At 36.6% G+C, this 19,606-nt stretch overlaps 1 protein-coding gene across 3 annotated transcripts in view; it reads right to left on the reverse strand.

Moving 5' to 3' along the window:
• The window catches only part of LEPR (leptin receptor), a 91,722-nt gene that overhangs the window by 20,690 nt on the left and 51,426 nt on the right, over window positions 1-19,606 (reverse strand). For all 3 annotated transcript variants that reach the window (XM_024764763.1, XM_024764766.1, XM_024764765.1), the window contains exons 7-16: window positions 18,368-18,512; window positions 13,953-14,243; window positions 13,676-13,793; window positions 10,955-11,154; window positions 8,396-8,544; window positions 7,223-7,382; window positions 7,023-7,105; window positions 3,760-3,976; window positions 2,764-2,946; window positions 1,248-1,343 (exon numbers count right to left, since the gene is read on the reverse strand). In XM_024764763.1, coding sequence (XP_024620531.1) covers window positions 1,248-1,343; window positions 2,764-2,946; window positions 3,760-3,976; window positions 7,023-7,105; window positions 7,223-7,382; window positions 8,396-8,544; window positions 10,955-11,154; window positions 13,676-13,793; window positions 13,953-14,243; window positions 18,368-18,512 — 1,642 coding nt within the window. The remainder of the gene's footprint in view (window positions 1-1,247; window positions 1,344-2,763; window positions 2,947-3,759; window positions 3,977-7,022; window positions 7,106-7,222; window positions 7,383-8,395; window positions 8,545-10,954; window positions 11,155-13,675; window positions 13,794-13,952; window positions 14,244-18,367; window positions 18,513-19,606) is intronic.

Consider the following 19,606-nt stretch of genomic DNA (forward strand, 5'->3'; position numbering starts at 1 on the left):
GAAGCTAAAAGTATAGCTTTGATCACATTAATAAAATTATTACTTTGGTCAGAATTATGCTTCTTGTAATTTAGCAAAACATTTTTTCAAAAGTATTTATTTGCCAGCTCCCTCCATCTGGTCACTTTTAGGTTATTTGAGTCCAAGTGTCAATAAAAGTTGTTATGATGACTCTTTGTTTCAGCATCTGCTTTTAGAGAAGGCAACCTACAACACCCACCAACCTCCATCTTGCTCACTCGACACACTGACCTCCTTACTGTTTCTTGAACCACAAAGCATGCTAACTCTTCAGGGCCTTTGCACTTGCTATCCCCTTGCTGAAATGCTCTTCCCCTTTGTTCTTGCAGGGCTTTACCCAAATATCACCTTCACAGAGAAAAAGACCATTTTTGGCCATCCTTACTAAAGCACCACATTTTAACTCTTACCCTTCATTTTATTTTGCTTCATGCACTTATTTCTATCTGACATTATATTATACATGATTTGTTTATTGTCTGTCATTCTTATTAGAGTACTGGAGTTTAAGCTCCATTTAGGGCACAGACTTATGTTCACTGTTCAATCCCCAGTGCTTAGAACAGTGCTCAGTGTATATTTGTTGAACGATACATGAATGAAACTTTATAATTATTTTAATTCTAAAACCAGGTGAAATGTTTCTCTCTTGAAACTTCATTATTGGGTTGCTTGGATTTGAAGACAATCTGAAAAGTAACAGCAGAATCAAAATGTTTCCACTTCAAGTACAGTAAGGTGAATCAGAAATATAAGACACCCTGTGAACTTTTTTCTATAATTATTGCTACAGTTTTATTTTTAGAAAAAGATTTCCTTTAGAAGATCATTAAAATTTAAAGACTCATAAATATGAGTCAAAACATATTGTTTGGGGTAGGTGTATTTATATTAATTGTACAGAAAATTAATATTTTTCCAATTAATCTTTATGATGATGTATTTTATTATATCGCTGGATACCTCCCTTTATTTTGTTTCCATCAACTTTTAGACTGAAATTTTTACTTACCAATGCAAAAGTACAATACCACTCCTGATTATTCTTCTTACCACCACCATGGAACCATGTACCCTTACTTCAGTCACCCATGAGGCATCTACATAAGACTCTGGGCTATTCCATGATTCCATCAGAAAGAAAATAATCAGATGGCAGCATTACTGCTAGCTAAGGAGGAAACCACAAATCTGTGTAAAAAGAAACTAAAAGTAAACATTTTTACCTTGGGTGAAACTATCAATTATCTTCGGTTTCCCCACTCCCTCCATAAATATTGGGTAAAGACTGAACTGATACTTCTCAATGGGGATAAAATGATCTGAGGAGAAAAAATATTTTAAAGAGTCATTCCCACTGAATTAATATAAATGAGTGAAATCTATGTAAACAAAATGTTAAGTGACTCTTATATTTCCATGGATGTAAAATTGATGACTTATGGGTTGAAACTGATGGATTAAAAACTGATGATTGTTACCTATGGATTGAAACTGATAATTAGGGAGTTTCAAAGACAATCTAAGCACTACCAATTCTACTGTAATGACAATAATTTCGCAAATAATGTTTTAAAATCTTACCCAAAGATAGAAGATTGCAATTTTTCAAAGGCATGTTCCAGCGATAGCCGGTTTGTTCAAGTTCAGGGTGTAGGAGTTGTGTTATTTCCCTTTCCAGGACAATACAGTCTACCTCCTAAGACCAAAGCCAGCAATATTCCCTTTTCATAAGAATTTAGTTTACTTAGCCTCCCCATTCAAGGCAGCTGGGAGACTAAAGTCTCGTGAAATCCCATGCAGAGAAGATGGGAGTGGGTACCAGAAATTACCTTATATATCCAGGCGTCTAGATCTATGGAGCATGATCACCTCCATAGCAAAGCTCAAAATGGATCTATCAGTGATCTATCATTTTTACAAATGCTAATAAGATATATTATTCCACAAGAGATAAATCTCTTTGAAGCACAGAGAGTAACCACCTAGACAACAGTATAGTAATGAACTGGATTTAGTTCTCTATCAATAATTTGTTCCTATCTACCTTGATGCTAAATTCTAGGGTCTTTGCAACGAAATAGAAGTATGTGCCTTTGGGATGATGTTGTAAATAAGAACATGGCAACGCTTAGCTTCCCTGCTTAAACCTTACTCAGACTTGGAGACTCCGTATTGTGCACTAATATTTTGTATTTTAATCACCTTGTGGGGTAACTGGTCTACTTTGGGAATAGTATGCTGGCTTATGATCCTCAGACCTTCAGCCTGGCCCTCCCACTCACTGCTAGTGACATCGTAAGTTGGCACACAATTTGGGAAAACAATTTGTCAGTAGATATCAAAAGCCATTAAAATGGTTTTAAAAAAAGGTTAAGCTGGAAGCAACATAAATGTTCTCAAATAAATAAATGGTTTATGTAGATTCTGGAATAAAATGCTATACAATCATTTAAAAAGTAGTTATAAGGATTGTGAACAAAATAGAAACATGCTTGTGATATATCAAAGGAACGAACCATAAGAAAAGTGGTAGATGATATGATTACAACTACATAAAATATTTAAATGGAAAAGGATCAAATGAAATAGAATTAAATGTTTGTAACAGGATGACAGTTTAGGCAGCAAGATCTATCATCTATATTTTTGAAGTTTTCATTAACTATCTTATTTGAATTAATAATCTGTAGCGTCATACTAATCCATAGGAGAAACTTAATTAAAGTACAGTAAGCTTACCGTGGACATAATACTTCTTAACAGAGGAAGGGATTCTAAGCCATTTAATTTCATTGTCTTCATGAAGAATTTTCCACTCAAGAATAAAATACATCAGATTGTAATCACTGGGTGATAGCATCCAGGAAAGAATTACACAACTGCTGTTTAAAGGATATGCACTGAGTGACTGCACGATATTTACTGTGGGGAAAACAAGGAAATTTATTTTTAAATTCAAAATTAATGAAGATCTCCTAATTGCCTTTAGGAACATATAGCCTATGGAGAAGGAAGAGAAAGCAGACATTTATACAAATAAATAAAGCAGACATTTATACATGGCAATTATTTTTGTATCACAAGAGTCATATAAGCAGAGAGGTGTGGGAATATATGCTATGAGGAGAAATAAGATTCTACCTAAAATCCAAAAAAGAGATTTTTGGATATGGTCAAAAGGTGTTCTCTACTGTAATACTGTACAAGCCTATTAATCATTCTAATTCCCTCCAAATCTTCTCTCCTGCTGATGGAGTCAGTGCTTTCAAAGCACAAATCTGATCATTTTAACACCCTCTCCACAGAGTCCCACTTAAAAGCCTCCAGACTTCCGCACATGAGAACAAAACTCCTATCATGCCTACAGTTCCCTGAGGGCCATACCTCAGAGCCTCTGTCGGCCTTTCTGGACTTTTTTTGCACCAGCGCCAACCAGGTCTTCCTTCATATCCTCTCCTGGACTACAGGACTTTTGGTCAGATTTTTCCTCTCGTGGGAGCACTTCCCCCAACCTTCTGGGGAAGTTTAATTCCTCTACTGTATCCTCAAGAAAGCTTCTCTGACACTCAATACCAGGTTAGGCTCTTATTTTCTTTTCTTTTATAAAATTATACTCTTTTCCCGGGAACACTCGTCTCAGTTTGTAAATAGGCATTAACTTGCATGATTATCTGATTAATGTTTGTCTCATCCATTGGACTCTGTGAATGCAAAGTGAGGTGTACCTTTTCTTACCTTTGCTCATGGGCCATGAGAATGTTAAATTAAAATTTGCAGAAGAAGCACCAATTGAATTGACGGCCAGAACGGTAACAGAGTGTGCTTGCTCTGTCCAAAGGAAAGTGAATTTAGTGTGATTTCCTACATCTTCTGACCATGTTCCATTGCGGGAAGTATGATGTTTCACCACATAGCTTCTCACACTGCACAATGAGTCATTTTTCATCAGGGGCTGCGGTAAACATAAAAGTTGATTAGCTCAAGGGCTACAGTGCTTTTTATACTGACTGAGCTCACGGAACTCCTATTAAACATTTCCCATTGGTAAGCAGGGGCCAGGCCAGAGCAAGCACTGCTGAATTCAAGGCTGAGGTATGGGGCTCTGACCACAGTCTCCCTGAAGCCGTCTGGGTGGCTATGGAGCATAGGAAACTTATCTCCCCCCTTTTTGGTTTTTTTTTTTTTAAGACTCAAAGACTAAATCATTTGAAGATAATGAAGTATGGATACAAATAGGACACTTTTCCACCTGGAAGTTTCACTCTAATTCTAGAGAAAAGAAAGACTGAAAGAGAGTTGAGAGTTTCTTCATCTAAAAAGCAAAAAAGGAATAACCCTTTGTTTTCATAAAGCAACAACTAGAGAGAGTTGAAAAGATATTAATCATCACTTCTATTAATCCTGGTGAGACTGGTCACTCATTTTTTTTCTTCCCTTGATATGCTGCCCTTTCCAGTAACAGAGGCTATCAGGACAGTGTACATGGAACCCCAGAATTTGTGCCTTTAGTTAAAAAAATATCATACCAGGTCACTGATGATTCAGTGTAAAATATATAATTAGTCCAATTGTATTCATCCATTCTACAGAATATAACAATATGTCCCACTTCCCCCATCACCTTCACCTGTTTCAGGTAAGATTTAAGTGCTACCAATCCCTCGTAAACCCTTAGAAAGCTTAACTCTGTACAATAGACTAGAACAGTGCTTCCCAATTTTTGTCATTGAGATTCTTCTAAGTCAGAAATTGAGAAACATAAATACAAACAAACATAAGTATGTCCCTGCAGGGCGTGGAAGAACCTGGGTAGGTGGTAAGATTTTAGCAGCCTCTGCAACAAACAAATGTCTGAAAACTCATGCAAATTTTGCATTTTGTTTTTTAAAAAAAATCTATGTCAGTTTTCATATACAAATATTTACTTTTGTAACCATCAAGTAAAATTGATGATAAAGTCCTTACTTTCTAGTCCTACAAGCTGCTCTAGGCTCATCTTGTGTTATTTCCTGCCCCAGCCCTATAACCCAGCATTTTTTCACAGAGCCCTAGTTCCTTTTATTGGAGAATAGTATTAGAAACAAATCTGGAAATACTCCTTACTACCAGAATATGGATTTCTCAGCTTACAGATCAAGGAAATACATCTGTGTATACTACATCTGTATACACACATATCTATGAAAATTTCTAAATGAATCCATCTGTATCCATATTAAGCTAAACATGAGTTCATACTGATGTCTCCAACCCTAATCCATTACCACATGGATCATTCCGATCTTCTCCTTGCTTGTCTGTAACCAATTCGACAGTGAGAAACCTGGGTCCTTCCTATCATCCGATGCTTAATTGTTCAATTCCAGTTTGCATATCTAATGATACAAGAATTGTTAACCCATATCTCGTGAGAGAAATGACTTTATCAGCTAGGACACAGTGGTTATGTACAGTTTCTTTTGCCTATAGTCTTAAGAATCTACTCATTAACAAGGTTACCTAGGCCTGAACCTTTTTCTCCCAACTCCTTCAGTAAGACTGTTCCATACAGTTAGTTTCTCTTACTGCAGTCTGGATTCCATCCTGGGATTCTCCAACCTCCTAACGATTTATCTTTAATTTGTATACACTAAGGTTTTTTCTTTGTGGTATAAGGTTTTATGAGTTTTGGCAAATGCATAATGCTATGTACTCACCAGGACAATAGTATACAGAATAGTTTCACCATCATAAAAAAATCCCCTGTTCTTCACCCATTCAAACCTTTCCCCATCAACCAAACCCCTGGAAACCATTGATCTTTCTGCCATCTCTACAGTTATGCCTTTTCTTGAATGTCCTGTAAATGGAATCATAATGTAGCCCTTTAGGCAGCCTTCTACCTCTTAACAACATTCATTTAAGAGTCATCCATATCTTTTTGTGGCTTTAGAGCAGTTTCTTTTTATCGCTGAATAATATTCCATTGTATGAAAGTACCAAAGTTTTTTGTAAGAAGCTACCAAACTATATTCCAAAGTGGCTATACCATTTTCCATTCCCACCAGCAGAGAATAAACGTTCCTGTTGCTTTGCATGCTAGCCAGCAATTTATTGTCAGTTTTTTTGGATTTTAACCATTCTAATAAGTGTGTAGTGGTATCTCATTTTTGTTCTAATATGTATTTCCCTAATGACTAATGATGTTTGCTATGGATTGAATGTTTGTGTCTCCCTAAAATTCGGACCAAAAAAAATACAATCACTTGGGATAGAAATCAATTCATTTGGGGGAGAGAACGCTTTGAAAATTTCTAAGCTGTATACTCATTGTTTTTGGAAATATCCATCGTGTATCTGCCATCATACAAAAAGAATAATCGGGCTTCCCTGGTGGCGCAGTGGTTGAGAGTCTGCCTGCCGATGCAGGGGACATGGGTTCGTGCCCTGGTCCGGGAGGATCCCACGTGCCGCGGAGCGGCTGGGCCCGTGAGCTGTGGCCGCTGAGCCTGCGCGTCCGGAGCCTGTGCTCCGCAACGGGAGAGTCCACAACAGTGAGAGGCCCGCGTACGGCAAAAAAAAAAAAAAAAAGAATAATTTAAATGCCCTTGAGATATGTAGGGAAGGCCACGTTTACTCTGTTTAGAATTAAATACAAATGGAATTTTTGGACTTGAAGGAACACTAGATATCATCCAGTCCAATCTTATGTTGACACAGATGAGGAAACTGAGGTTGAAGGGTCTAAGTGACCTTGTCAAAATAGCACTGATTAACTATACTATGTTAAGCCAAGAATAGAATTAAAGTCTCCAAACTCCAGACCAGTGCTCCCTCCATTCTACACCTTGGCTCTCTGTAATCACTTCTCCAAATTGAAATACACTTGGGATTGCAGAGACTAAAAATGATAGAATTATTAAGTAAGTCTTTTTTACAATGAAGTCTGTTTTACAATGAAACAAATCTTTCAAGAGTATAGAAGTAAAATTTAAGAATAACATAGAAATCAGGAATACCTTCCAAAGCAAAGTGACATTTCTCTCTTTTTTAGTGTTGTCTTCATTAATTATTCTCCAAAATTCAGGTCCTCTGATAGGAACTGCAAAATAACAAGGAGCCCAAGTTGTACATGTGTTCTTGGAAGGATTACTTTTCAGTCACATTGGAAGCACGTACTTGTGCATTTTTAAGACACGTTCACAAAATCTTTGCAAACCTTTTATATCCGTGACAATTGTGTAGGCTGGAGTACTCCAATTACTCCAATATCCCAGTCCATCTAGCCTCTTACAGCGCACCTGGACAGCATAGACTGCACACAGGTCTGGCACCGGGAAACTGGCAGACTTTAATTTTGCATCATACACCTCGAATACCTGTAAAATAAGTCAAACTATTAGATTGATCATTACTAACACCTATGTAGCTAAAGGGCCCTGAAGTGCATTTTATTTTAAACCCTAACACTGTTCCAAAATTAAGAGATTTCTGGCTTTATAAATACTCTTATTAGGCTTGAATCATGAGCTCCTTCAAGTTAAGGATTGCCTCAGTCATCTTGTTATTTCCATCTCGTGACAAGATTTGGACTGGCCCACTTGCAGCCTCACTTCCCAATCACTCTTTTACCCTATTACTAATCTCTGTCCACTAATCCTCTATACACAAAGACTTCTAAGAATTTTAACCGAGTGGTTAGATAGGGCCTGCTGCCGAGAATCTCTGATATTCAGTCTCCTCAATAAGCAAGTAAACTGTCACATTTATTACAGCTGAACTCATTGTGATCTAATTCTATTCTAGGGTTCCTGCTATTTCTAGGTCTTTGCAGGCTGCCATCAGAAAACTGACACAGGAAGGCATCATATGCACACTTGCCACTATGGGTGTGATTCTGGTTGTTTGATAAAAGCAGCTTCTTCCAAAATGTGTCCCATTGAACATGTGTGTACTAAAGAACATTGTTAAAGGGAAAAAGATTCCTTGGTAAAATGAGTTTGAGAAACATAGGATGAAATAAAGTCACAAATGTTTCTTAAATTCAGGACTTCTCTAAACCTTTAATATGTAATATACCATGATTCTACACTAGGGACATATGGTGATTCAGGGTTTCTTAAACTTTATTAAGCCATGTGATCTTTCTTCAAGAAACATTGTATGGGATCAATGTACTACAAAACACATTTTGGGAAATGATAAATAGCAGGAAATTTCATTTCTTAAAAGGGTTAGAATTAGATCAATCTATTTAATAAAAAGAGCTATGGAATACAGGAGGATGTACTTTTATGCCAATAAAATAAACCTTATGCAATAAACTTCTTCAACAGTTATAAGAAATAACATTTAGTGAGGCAAGCTGAAGAAATTTCCAGGTAAAAGGTACCTTCCATTGTACTTTTTTTCCACTTAAACCATAGCGAATCTGGAACTGAAGATTATTCTCTGGAAAGACTGGCTTCTCCCAAGATATTTTCAATAATCCAATTTTTACAGTAATTTCTGCTTTCACACTAGATGGAGGCAGTGGTTTCACTAGAAAAATTTTTTAAAGTATTATATACCAGTAATTTAAACAGTAACAATATTTTTAAAATGTTATTATGATGTTATAATCTTCCATATCTTCTATTTGTAAAGTAACATCTCTTTCTCAAAACCTTCTCCTTCATTATCTCATTTGATCCCCTACAACTTTATGTGATACATAAGAAAGGGATTATCTCTATTTTGAAAATAGAGAGGTTGACTGAAAAAAGATCAATGCATCGTCCATGTCACTCTGCACATTAACTGTAAGACCCGATTAGAAATGGAACCATTGGCTCTGCATGCAAAAGATACCATACTGATCCCATGAGGAATATCAGTAGCAAACTCTGTTCTATGTAGAGCTTTCATTAAAAGCAAAAAACTATACACCACATTCATTTCCACATGTGTGATTTTCAAAATCTTCTACTGTCTGTTGTTAGGTATTTCTAGGTCAAGGTCAGAGGAAGTCTTGCAGAGTAAAGCCTTGGTTCTCTACAATCTGAGGAAAATAAGCTTTTTAAAGGGCAGAAATAGAGACAAAGATGAACAGAACAGCAAGGGCTTTAAAAAATAATAAAAGGCAACATGCAAACTCAACGTATTTGGGAACTAACATCTCACAGCTCAAGCACGACAGTGTGAACCTCTGAAGCTACAGACTTCATCAACAATACTTCTTTAGACTACTGATGACCAAAACACCTAAACTTTTTAATTACTATACAGTATCTCATGCTTATTCAATTGCTCATATGCCAAGAAGACGTTCTTCACCAACCAGTAAGATGACATATATTTCATCTCTTGAAAAGATAATTCCTCTTCAGGAAAGGAAGTATAGCATTCAAGAGACCCCAACACATTAAAGCTGTGATCGCACTTGACGGAATCATATGGCTATCACATGTATATATTCCATGAATATCTAGTTTATAGAAAGAATGCTTTGAAGTACAATGGTTTATGTGATCCCCACAATACCCACATTAGGGAGGTAAAAGGAGCTTTCCACATTCTATAGGTGACAAAATAGTCACGGCGCACTTAAGTGACCAGCCCACGTTTACAAAGCTAGTAATAAGTGGAGCTGGCATTTGGATTCCAAAGTTGAATTTTCACATTGTTTTCTAGTACTAGGTAGGCAATATAAGTGCAATTTAAATGCCTTATGTTAGTACTGAAAAGAATAACATCAAAAATTGTTCAGATATCGAACTGAATCCATGTTGCAGTTGTCAGATAATACATGTGAGGGTATATCTGTGTATGTCTGTAGGGTAGGGAGGTAGGACAGCTCCTTGCTATCTTAGGATATTTAGTACCAGAGAAGTATTGCTTACAGTAAACTCACTTAAAATGGAACCAAACTAAATAGGAAGGGGTGGTGAGAGGGCAGATCAATTAACTGGGACTTCATATTGAAATTTTTTTTTTAATTATGACAACTTCATGCTATATTTAACAAAATATAGATTTGAATTCAGATGTGTACTAATTATTTGAAAATACAATGGATCAAATGTTAATTTTTGGTACAATTCCCCAACAAAATATTATATAGCATCAAAAGATACTCTTCTACATTTGCTGCAAAATCATAAATGGATCATTTCCCAAAGATTTCACAGTAGGGCTTCCCTGGTGGCGCAGCGGTTGAGAGTCCGCCTGCCGATGCAGGGGACACGGGTTCGTGCCCCGGTCCGGGAAGATCCCACATGCTGCGGAGCAGCTGAGCCCGTGAGCCATGGCCGCTGAGCCTGTGCATCCGGAGCCTGTGCTCCGCAACGGGAGAGGCCACAACAGTGAGAGGCCCGCGTACCGCAAAAAAAAAAAAGATTTCACAGTGATACTTAGAGTAACATATCAAAATCTCCAAGGGGTCTCTTATTCCTTTGAAATCAAAATATCCTTTTAAAAGAATGTTTAAAATGTTGTAATGGACGTCATCATCCTTGTCTATTTTCTCTTTATTTCACTTGAGTTATTGTGAATCCTTCTGCTTCCTACCCAGCCTTACAAATTAAAGCCTTGAGCTATGACTACTCAGATTACAAAAACCGTCAGAATATCCAAATTAAACTTTTAGATTAAAAGCATCAAATGTTTTCATAAGTACATTGGGAAAAAAACATAAAATAGTGCATTATTTAGAATAATATTACTACTAAATTTATACCCAGTGATCAATATAATTCATCAAATTATATGCTGAAAATCTTCCTATTATTGATTTAAAATAAAACCAAAAGTATAAAACTTTCTAAGGCTAACTGTCTTTTTCAATTCCACTGTAAGTAGGAAAAAAAATTTTTTAATCTAGTGTGATCAGAAAATTCAACAGTTACCCTGAACCAACCTGAATCCAAATATGCTAATAAAAATGAAGACATACATATAGTTTTTGACATACCCACGGAATCAGGAATGACACATGTTGGTGGAGAGTCCAGTGAACCCAAGGAGTGATTAATTCTAATCCACATTGTATAGCCGGATAATAGAAAGATTGGCTGAAATAGGCATTCATAAAAACCATCTCTCTGCAAGTGGCAATCTTTGGGTTCAGATATGGGATGAATAGATGGAACATCAGAACAGTAAAGGCTGCTCCTTAAAAGATACAAAAACAATCAATAAATATACAACACTGATGAAAGCAATATTTGAGAATTCTGCTTTGTTGTTTAAAATAGACAGTTTTTGCTCCATCTAAAAGTAGTTGTTCTTATTAGAAAGGCATTTTTGAATTCTCAGCTATATCACAATCTTTCCATGAAAAGAGAAAATAACCCTTCTTAAATATTTCACTAGACAGTAAGTGGGTATGCAAATGAAATAAATGGCAATGTTCTAACAGGGAGGTAGGGATCCAATTGGAGACAGAACTTACAACACTTTGGAAGCTACGCTAATATACCAAAGTGATCAAATTTTTAAAATAAAGATCACAAGTAGTAATGGGGAATTCCTGATATGGAAAGGAAGATAAATTCCTTGCACTTTAAATTCCACAAAACAAATTGAAAACATAATGATAGTAGATTGTAGCTTAATTGACATTGTCCTAATCTTTTCTAGTTCAAAGCAATATAATTAAAATAATACCAATTATTGACTTCTATATGGATCATATCGTCAGGTATATCACTTATTTTCTCAGAGAAGAAAATTAAGAAAATATTTTTTTATCACTACATCCCAATCAACACTCCACCTCAGAGAATACAAATCATTTCTCCTCTTCTTTGCAATAGCCCTTCTGCCATTATTTGCTTTAAATATGGTATTTAAGTGGCTAAAGTAGCAGTTACTGTTTCCATAAGAATGGGAGTAAGGAGGTTACAAGAAAATGAAAAATCTATAATTTTCCTGTCTTTCATTTTCCATTTTTTGTGACTCCTTTTTCTTCCTATTTCCTCAAAATTACAACTGTTTGTGTGTATGTGTGTGTGTGTGTGTGTGTGTGTGTGTGTGAATCAGTGTGGTGGGTGGGGTTAAATGAGGAAGAGGGATGAAGAGTCATCTGTGCATAAAAAATAAGAACCATGATGTTGTACAGAAGCACGCTAATAGTCCACTTGGAATCCAAAGGTTAGCATCATTATTGTCACGACAGATATAACCATTTATTGAATGTTTACCAGCAGAAATCATATCACTTAACTATAATTAAATAAAATGTCATTAATTCTCACAGAAACCCTGCAAGTCCTATTATTCATTCCATTTTACAGACAAGGAAATTGAGGCCTTAGAAAGGTTAAAAAAACTTGAACACATATATTCAGCTAGTTTCATGGTTCTCCTATAAATATAAGGAAGATAAATGAGTCCAAATGCTTATGGAATAGTTGTCCACAAACACCCTTTTTAATGCGAAAATGCCATGGAAAGAAAGTAAAGACAGATTACAAAAGTAAAATGGTATGCCATGAATATTCTATTGATTTTAAAGTTCTCATATCAGGTAAGATGAAGACAGCTATGATTCCCATGTGAGAAACAAAGAAATTGCCTCATTTTTTTCTAATATTACTTAAGAATAGACTGGGAGCGTTAGGAATAGGAATCAGAACACAGTATTTGAGGAAATGGATTTGTTTTTCAAGCAGAAATTTTAGATTTTAAGAATAAATGAGCACAAGCTATACAAATTGAAAGTCCCAGTACAAACTGAGACAGGGTGTTTAAGAGTAGTACACACACTTGAAAACTACTAAAGAATGTTATAAAAATTGTCCTAATCAAGAGTGTTATTATTTTAGATAAAGGTCTCTGTAGAGAGAAGAATACTATAGGAAGACGATGACTTGAATTCTTTTCAAATCAGAGAATGGTTAAAAAAAAAAAAAAAGCCACGCAAATTACTCTTTACTAGAATTGTTTAATCCTTATTAAGTAAACAAAGTTATAGTTACCAAAGGGGAAAGGGCGGGGAGGGAGGGATAATTTAGGAGTTTGGGATTAACAGATACACAGTATTATATATATAATAGATAAACAACAAGGATTTACTATATAGCACAGAGAATTATATTCAGTATCTTATAATAACCTATAATGAAAAGAATTTGAAAAAGAATAGATACATATATATATATATATAACTGAATCACTTTGCTGTACACCTGAAACTAATATAACATTGTAAATCAACTATATTTCAATTAAAAAATAATAATAATCTTACCTATTTCTAAAGACCATTCATATTATCTCTTACAATATCTGTACCACTACCTCCAACCTTTTTCTAAAACATTAATCTTCAGCAAATGATATGAGGCTTCTATAATCCTTGATATTCTCCTCTAGCTAATTCTCCAAGTCAAATTAAAATGTATAGACATTAATTTTTTGGATTTCATTTACTAACTAAAATGCAACTGTGGAGAATTAACTGATCATCAGAAAAAAATAATCTGAAGCAAAAACAAATTACAATCTTTTTGTGTGTGAATTTTTTCAAGAATCACCAATTTATTTAACCCTCTAAAAATTTCCTAAGTAAGAATATTCTACCTTCCTCTTTTGGGAATAAATCTACAAGACTACTGCTATGGTGATATTCTACAGGAGATGTTTATCTCACCATATCCACAGAAAAATAAAACAGCAAAAATATACATACCTCTGATACCTCAACTGCAAAGTGCTTCCCACAAGTGATTGGATTGCACTGGGTGACCATCTGCAAGTCATTTTAGTTAAGTACCCATCAGTTTCACATGATATATTGATATTGACATCTATTTAAAACACATTAAAATATTACTATAAAGCAAAAGCACCAAAACATTTTTAATGAAAATAAAATTTCCTTAACATCTTCAGTGGGACTCTAAGATAGAGTCCATAATAAGAATGTATCTCATGGAATAAAATGAAGAAAATCCCGGAATTCTTACCAATCACATATAACTCAGCATAGCGATGGTGGCACTCATGCTCATTGCAGCAGTACACTGCGTCATAGGTGAACTTTCCTCGGGGTTTGGTTGCATTCAAATTAGGAAAAGTAACTTTGCTAACATGGTCACCCACAACATCATACTGGCTTTGGGGAATTTTCTCAGCTAAATTCATCCACCAAACAATCTTTTTTGAGGAAACTATCTTGTTTTCATTTTTATAGAGGCAGTGAAAAGAAACGTTAGACCCAACGGTTGTCAGAATTTTAGGTGGAAAGTATATGACATCTGTAATGGGGAAAAAAAAGGTAGGATGTTAGATGAAGACAGAAAACATCACGTAAGCAATTGATACCATGTAAAAAAGATTCACAAGGCATTCAGGATTATACTGCCCAAAATAAAATGAGTGCACTGAGAGACTGCAGAACTGTAGCTGCCTGTTCGTGTACAGTTAGTAAGTGTCCCAAGCATTCCCATTCCCAAGTGACTTGAGCCTCCATAAATGTCCTCAGTATTTTCTAAACACAGAGACTTATGCATTATAAAATATGTTTTAGACAGTAATTGTCACTTGCTAACTGATAGGCAGGAAATTAATGAAAATGAAATGTAGTCTAATTCCACAATGGTACGTCTTCCATCAGACTCTGCTTTCAGAATCAGTGAACCTTAGCGCAAGTTCTTAAGTCAAATCCCTACAAAACAAAATCCTGAAAAATAAATGGTGATAGCCACTGTCTAGTTTGGATACATGAAAATTTCAAGTAAGCAGGTAGAGAAATAAGCTTTAAATAAGAAAACTTGTTAGGAAATGTAAAATCAATGATGCACCAGTAAACAAAGCAGGCAAAACTGTAAATACTGTTCTGTAGTATCATTTTAAGTTATTTAGTGCCAGTACCCTGTGGTTGAGGACAAGGGGAATCAGTATTTTTCTAAAATATCATTTTTAATGCCTATACACTATTCCATACTACTCTTTCAGTCTCCTATTGTTGGAAACATAGTTTGTCTCTATGTTTTATTAGAAACAATAAAAATAAATGAATGTTTACATAGGACGGAATTATTTCTGCCATAGTGTATTACAAAAACAGGGTATTTCAGTTGTACAATTTAAGGTAAGCTATTTTCTGCTGATAGAATATGAATATCTGTTTTCATACATATTTGGATTACCCTCAAAACAAGTCCAAAAAAACCTTGACTAGTTTTTATTATTTTTCTCTTTTCAGTAATAGCATGCTAAACTCCAATGCCTTTATATTTATAATCCATATAAGATATTTGCATCTTGTATGTCTACAGTCAAGCATAAACAGGAAAAAATTTATTTCTTTATAAGGAAACAATAATGATTTTCTTCTCATGACCAAGTATCAATACCTTTACAGGATCTACATTAATAAATTTTATTAAAAAAGGAAATTCTATTGATAAATATTAGTGAATTACTCAAAAGAACATAAATCATGGATCAAAACATTTTAGATAAGTTATTTTAAAATGTGTTATCATAGCTCCAGAAAATAGCTTTTTTTTTAAATTCTTGGAGAAGATTACCTATCTTTCTTTTTTTTTTTTTTGCTCTGCGCGGGCCTCTCACTGTTGTGGCCTCTCCCGTTGCGGAGCGCAGGCTCAGCAGCCATGGCTCACAGGCCCAGCCGCTCCACGGCATGTGGGATCCTCCCGGCATGGGGCACGAACCCGTGTCCCCTGCATCGGCAGGCGGACCCTCAACCACTGCGCCACCAGGGAAGCCCCCTATCTTTCTTTAAGGACAAAATATTTTCTTTAACCTGGTATAAGAGCTGCACAGGAAGTGTACAAATTATCTAATATCTGTTTCTCCTCTTCTTTCACAGCAACAAGAATGCAGCTAATAAAGGTACTACAAGAATTCAGCAATTCTAAAGTTGTTTTTAGTATGTAAATTGCAATATTCTTGTACTTTGTAAGTTCTGGGAAGGTCCTGAGTTTTCCTCTAAAAGCCCAAGATCTCCCAACAGCTATAGGGAAAGAACCTATCCAATTCACTTTAAAAGAATCCATAAGATGCGACTTCCCTGGCGGTCCAGTGGTTAAGACGCCACACTTCCAATGCAGGGGGCGTGGATTCCATCCCTGGTTGGGGAACTAAGGTCCCACATGGCGGGTGGCCAAAAAAACAAACTAATTTTTTTTAAAAAAGACATAAGACCTACAAAATTAGAAAATAAAGGGATTCATACCCCATTTAAAAATAAATAAAAGAATCTGTAAGAATTCCTTGACTAGGAATAGTCAATGCTTCATTAACTGTGAACTTGGTAGGTTCACTTTTAATATATTAATGAATAAAAAGTAGTAGTTACAAAGGTACTGAGAATTAGCATTCTGTCTGCAGTAATACATCAAGTAACCTCTATTTTTTTTTTTAAAAACAAACCCAAACTGTTTGAAAATGATAAGGTGGGTGTGCTAACTCATTCTAAACAAATTAACACCTCAATCTTACAGAATGTTTCTGTTTGGTGGATGCCGTTACAGCACCTATTAGTGAACAATGGAGGTGAGTCTAATAATATTAGGTAACTAGACTTGAGGGAGAAGGATTCAAATCCCTTTACACAAGAACAGGAAGTCCCCGAGTTTGGAGACATACTTTGCTGTTGCACACCTTTCAGGGAATAAACCTCAAGTGTGGTCAGCACTGTGAAGTGCAGACATTGCAGCCAACGTAACTCAGCAAACCTAAACCTAAAAAACCTAAGCAGCACTAAAACCTCATTTACCAGGAATCATGAAGGAAATGAGGTGTTCCACTGAAATACTCTATGTAATTCAGCTTACTGCTTACTAGCTTTAAGAATCAATTTTATTTTTTATTTATTTATTATTTTTTGCGGTACGCGGGCCTCACACTGTTGTGGCCTCTCCCGCTGCGGAGCACAGGCTCCGGACGCACAGGCCCTGCGGCCATGGCTCACGGGCCCAGCCGCTCCGCGGCATGTGGGATCCTCCCGGACTGGGGCACGAACCCGTGTCCCCTGCATCGGCAGGCGGACTCTCAACCGCTGCGCCCTAAGAATCAATTTTTAGCGCCACCAGAAATCTTGCATAATTATACATTTATGCACTTAATTGTTTTACTAGTGGTTACAAACATGAACTTTGGAATTAGGCTACTTTCTAACTGCATTAACTTTTACAAGTTATTTAACCCTATCTAACTCTCAATTTGTCTATGAAACAGGAATAACAGTACCTATCTCACAGGGCTGTTGAAAGGATAAAATGATAGTACGTGCAAAGCACTTAGAACAGTGCCTAAACACAGGAGGCACCCTATAATTGTCAATATTATTATTATTAATCAGTAAGGAATTATCTATCTACTTCTACCTTTTATTTGTGATTTAATATGCATTACATCATTACAGTAGACAATACTGTGATAGAGAAATGTGCTTGGGAGATACTAAAATGTATAAGATTTTCTCCCCACTCTTGGTGTCCTAGTCTACTTTCTATTTGGCAAGTTTCTGTCTTTCCCTTAATAATCGCATAGTACCACTTAGTGGCATAGGAGCTATCCAAGTTTGTTAAATTAGTAAGCTTAACTTTACACTCATTGCTAAATCAACAAATTCTGCCCTTTGGAGCAGCCGTTTGCTCACTGTCTGGATTTATTCCTCACTCATTTTCAGGTTTTTCTGTTTGGGATGTCTACAGTCACTAGAGGGACACACCTGTGTTGAACGAGTAAAAGGCTAGCTGTTAATGGTAGTATTGTGGGATGTTGCACAAGTTAAATGTGTTGAACATCTGCTGAGTGTTTCACATGGTACTTGCTATCTCCATATATCCATAATCAACCTGAGTGAGTTTGAGTAGGAATAATTTTTGCACATTTGACAGATCAGACAACTAGTCAAAGGACCATGAACTGCCTTCCTATAGTCACAACCTGGTTTGTGCCAGGGCTAGCACCATTAGACTCCTGGACCTCTATGTAAAATACTGCACCTCAACTCCACGAGGAAGCTGTGAATAAATTGCAGTTTTTCTGATGTTAAAGATACCTTTAAAAATATGAAAACTGGGGCTTTCTTGGTGGCACAGTGGTGAGAGTCCGCCTGCCGATGCAGGGGACATGGGTTTATGCCCCGGTCGGGGAAGATCCTACATGCCACGGAGCGGCTGGGCCCGTGAGCCATGGCCGCTGAGCCTGCGCGTCCGGAGCCTGTGCTCCGCAACGGGAGAGGCCACAACAGTGAGAGGCCCGCGTACCACACACAAAAAAAAAGTTAATATGGTGTTCCTCCTTTAGGTTTACTGCCACAAAATTTAAGATGCATATAATATGCCAAAGGCAAGTTCAAGAACCATATTCCCCTGTCAGTAGAAGTGACTCTTATAAAACCTACCTTGTGTGGTAAAGGTAAGGGGGGTGCTCCAGTCACTCCAGATTCCTGGGCCATCCAGTCTCTTGCTCCTCACCTGAACCTCATACGAAGACCCAGGAAGCACACTGTCTACTAGCAGAGATGTAGCTGAGACAATCTCATCAGCCTGTTAAATATTATTTGAAAACAGCAGAGCATCAGGTCGGTGTGAAACCTTTACCAAAACTGATCACAAGCAGGTCTCGAGTAATCTCAAAGAATTAAAATCTTACAGAGTAGTTAGCTGGCCACAGTGGAATTTAAAAGAAATCAATAACCCAATAACAAATGTTTGACTGACAATAGTCAATAACATTTTAAATAGCCTGTAAGTCCAAGGCAAAAATCACAATGATAATCAGCATTTAACTGAATGATAATGAATGCTGACCTCTCAGAATTTGAGAGATACAGCTAAAGTCAGTGGGAAGCTTCAAGCCTCTGCTGACATCTGTAACACACACGGTAGAAGATGATGCACAGGGGTGGACAGAGAACTATAAGCATTCCTAGAGCAAAGTGTCACAGAAGGAGGGCATGAATAATTTTCAGGACCCAAGGCTGATGATCAGCTATAGTGAATCAAAATATCTAAGAGACCTAACTGCATGAAACAACCAATGATGTACTCCAAAGATACTGAACTCCCTGGCTCATTAAGACTGTGGAGCACTGCAGACTAAAAATGGCGAAAAGCATCAGAAATGCATTAAACAATTTCAGATCACCTGTAGTTAAAATCCTATTGTCTCCATTTTACAGATAAGAAAGCTAAAGCCCAGAGAAGCCTCAACTGCTTTTTCCATACATGACACTGGATTCTCATTCTGTTCTTTATGAATATAAAGTCTTAAAAAATTAGCCCAGATCTAAAAAGACAGGTTTTTACCTCTAAATTAGATAACAATTAGTTTCACAAATTACAGTGCCGAAGTCTTTGCATGGCCCACAAGGCTCTTTATGACCTCCTCCTCCCCTCCCCCTCTTTGATCATCCACTAATACTACTGCCCTCACTCACCACCCTGGCCTCCAGCTTCTCATCCAGCTTAGGGCCTCTGAATTGCTATTTTCTCTATTTAGACTCCAATTCTCCCAGATATCTACATCACCACTTCCTTCAAATCCCTGCTCAAATATCACCTTCTCAAGGAGAGCTTCCCCTACCTCCATTTAATATTTCAACCCACCCTCTCCCGCTAGCATTCCCAAGCTCCCCTCA

Source organism: Neophocaena asiaeorientalis, unplaced genomic scaffold, assembly GCF_003031525.2.
Source record: "Neophocaena asiaeorientalis asiaeorientalis breed wild unplaced genomic scaffold, Neophocaena_asiaeorientalis_V1.1 scaffold135, whole genome shotgun sequence".
Lineage (NCBI taxonomy): Eukaryota > Metazoa > Chordata > Mammalia > Artiodactyla > Phocoenidae > Neophocaena > Neophocaena asiaeorientalis.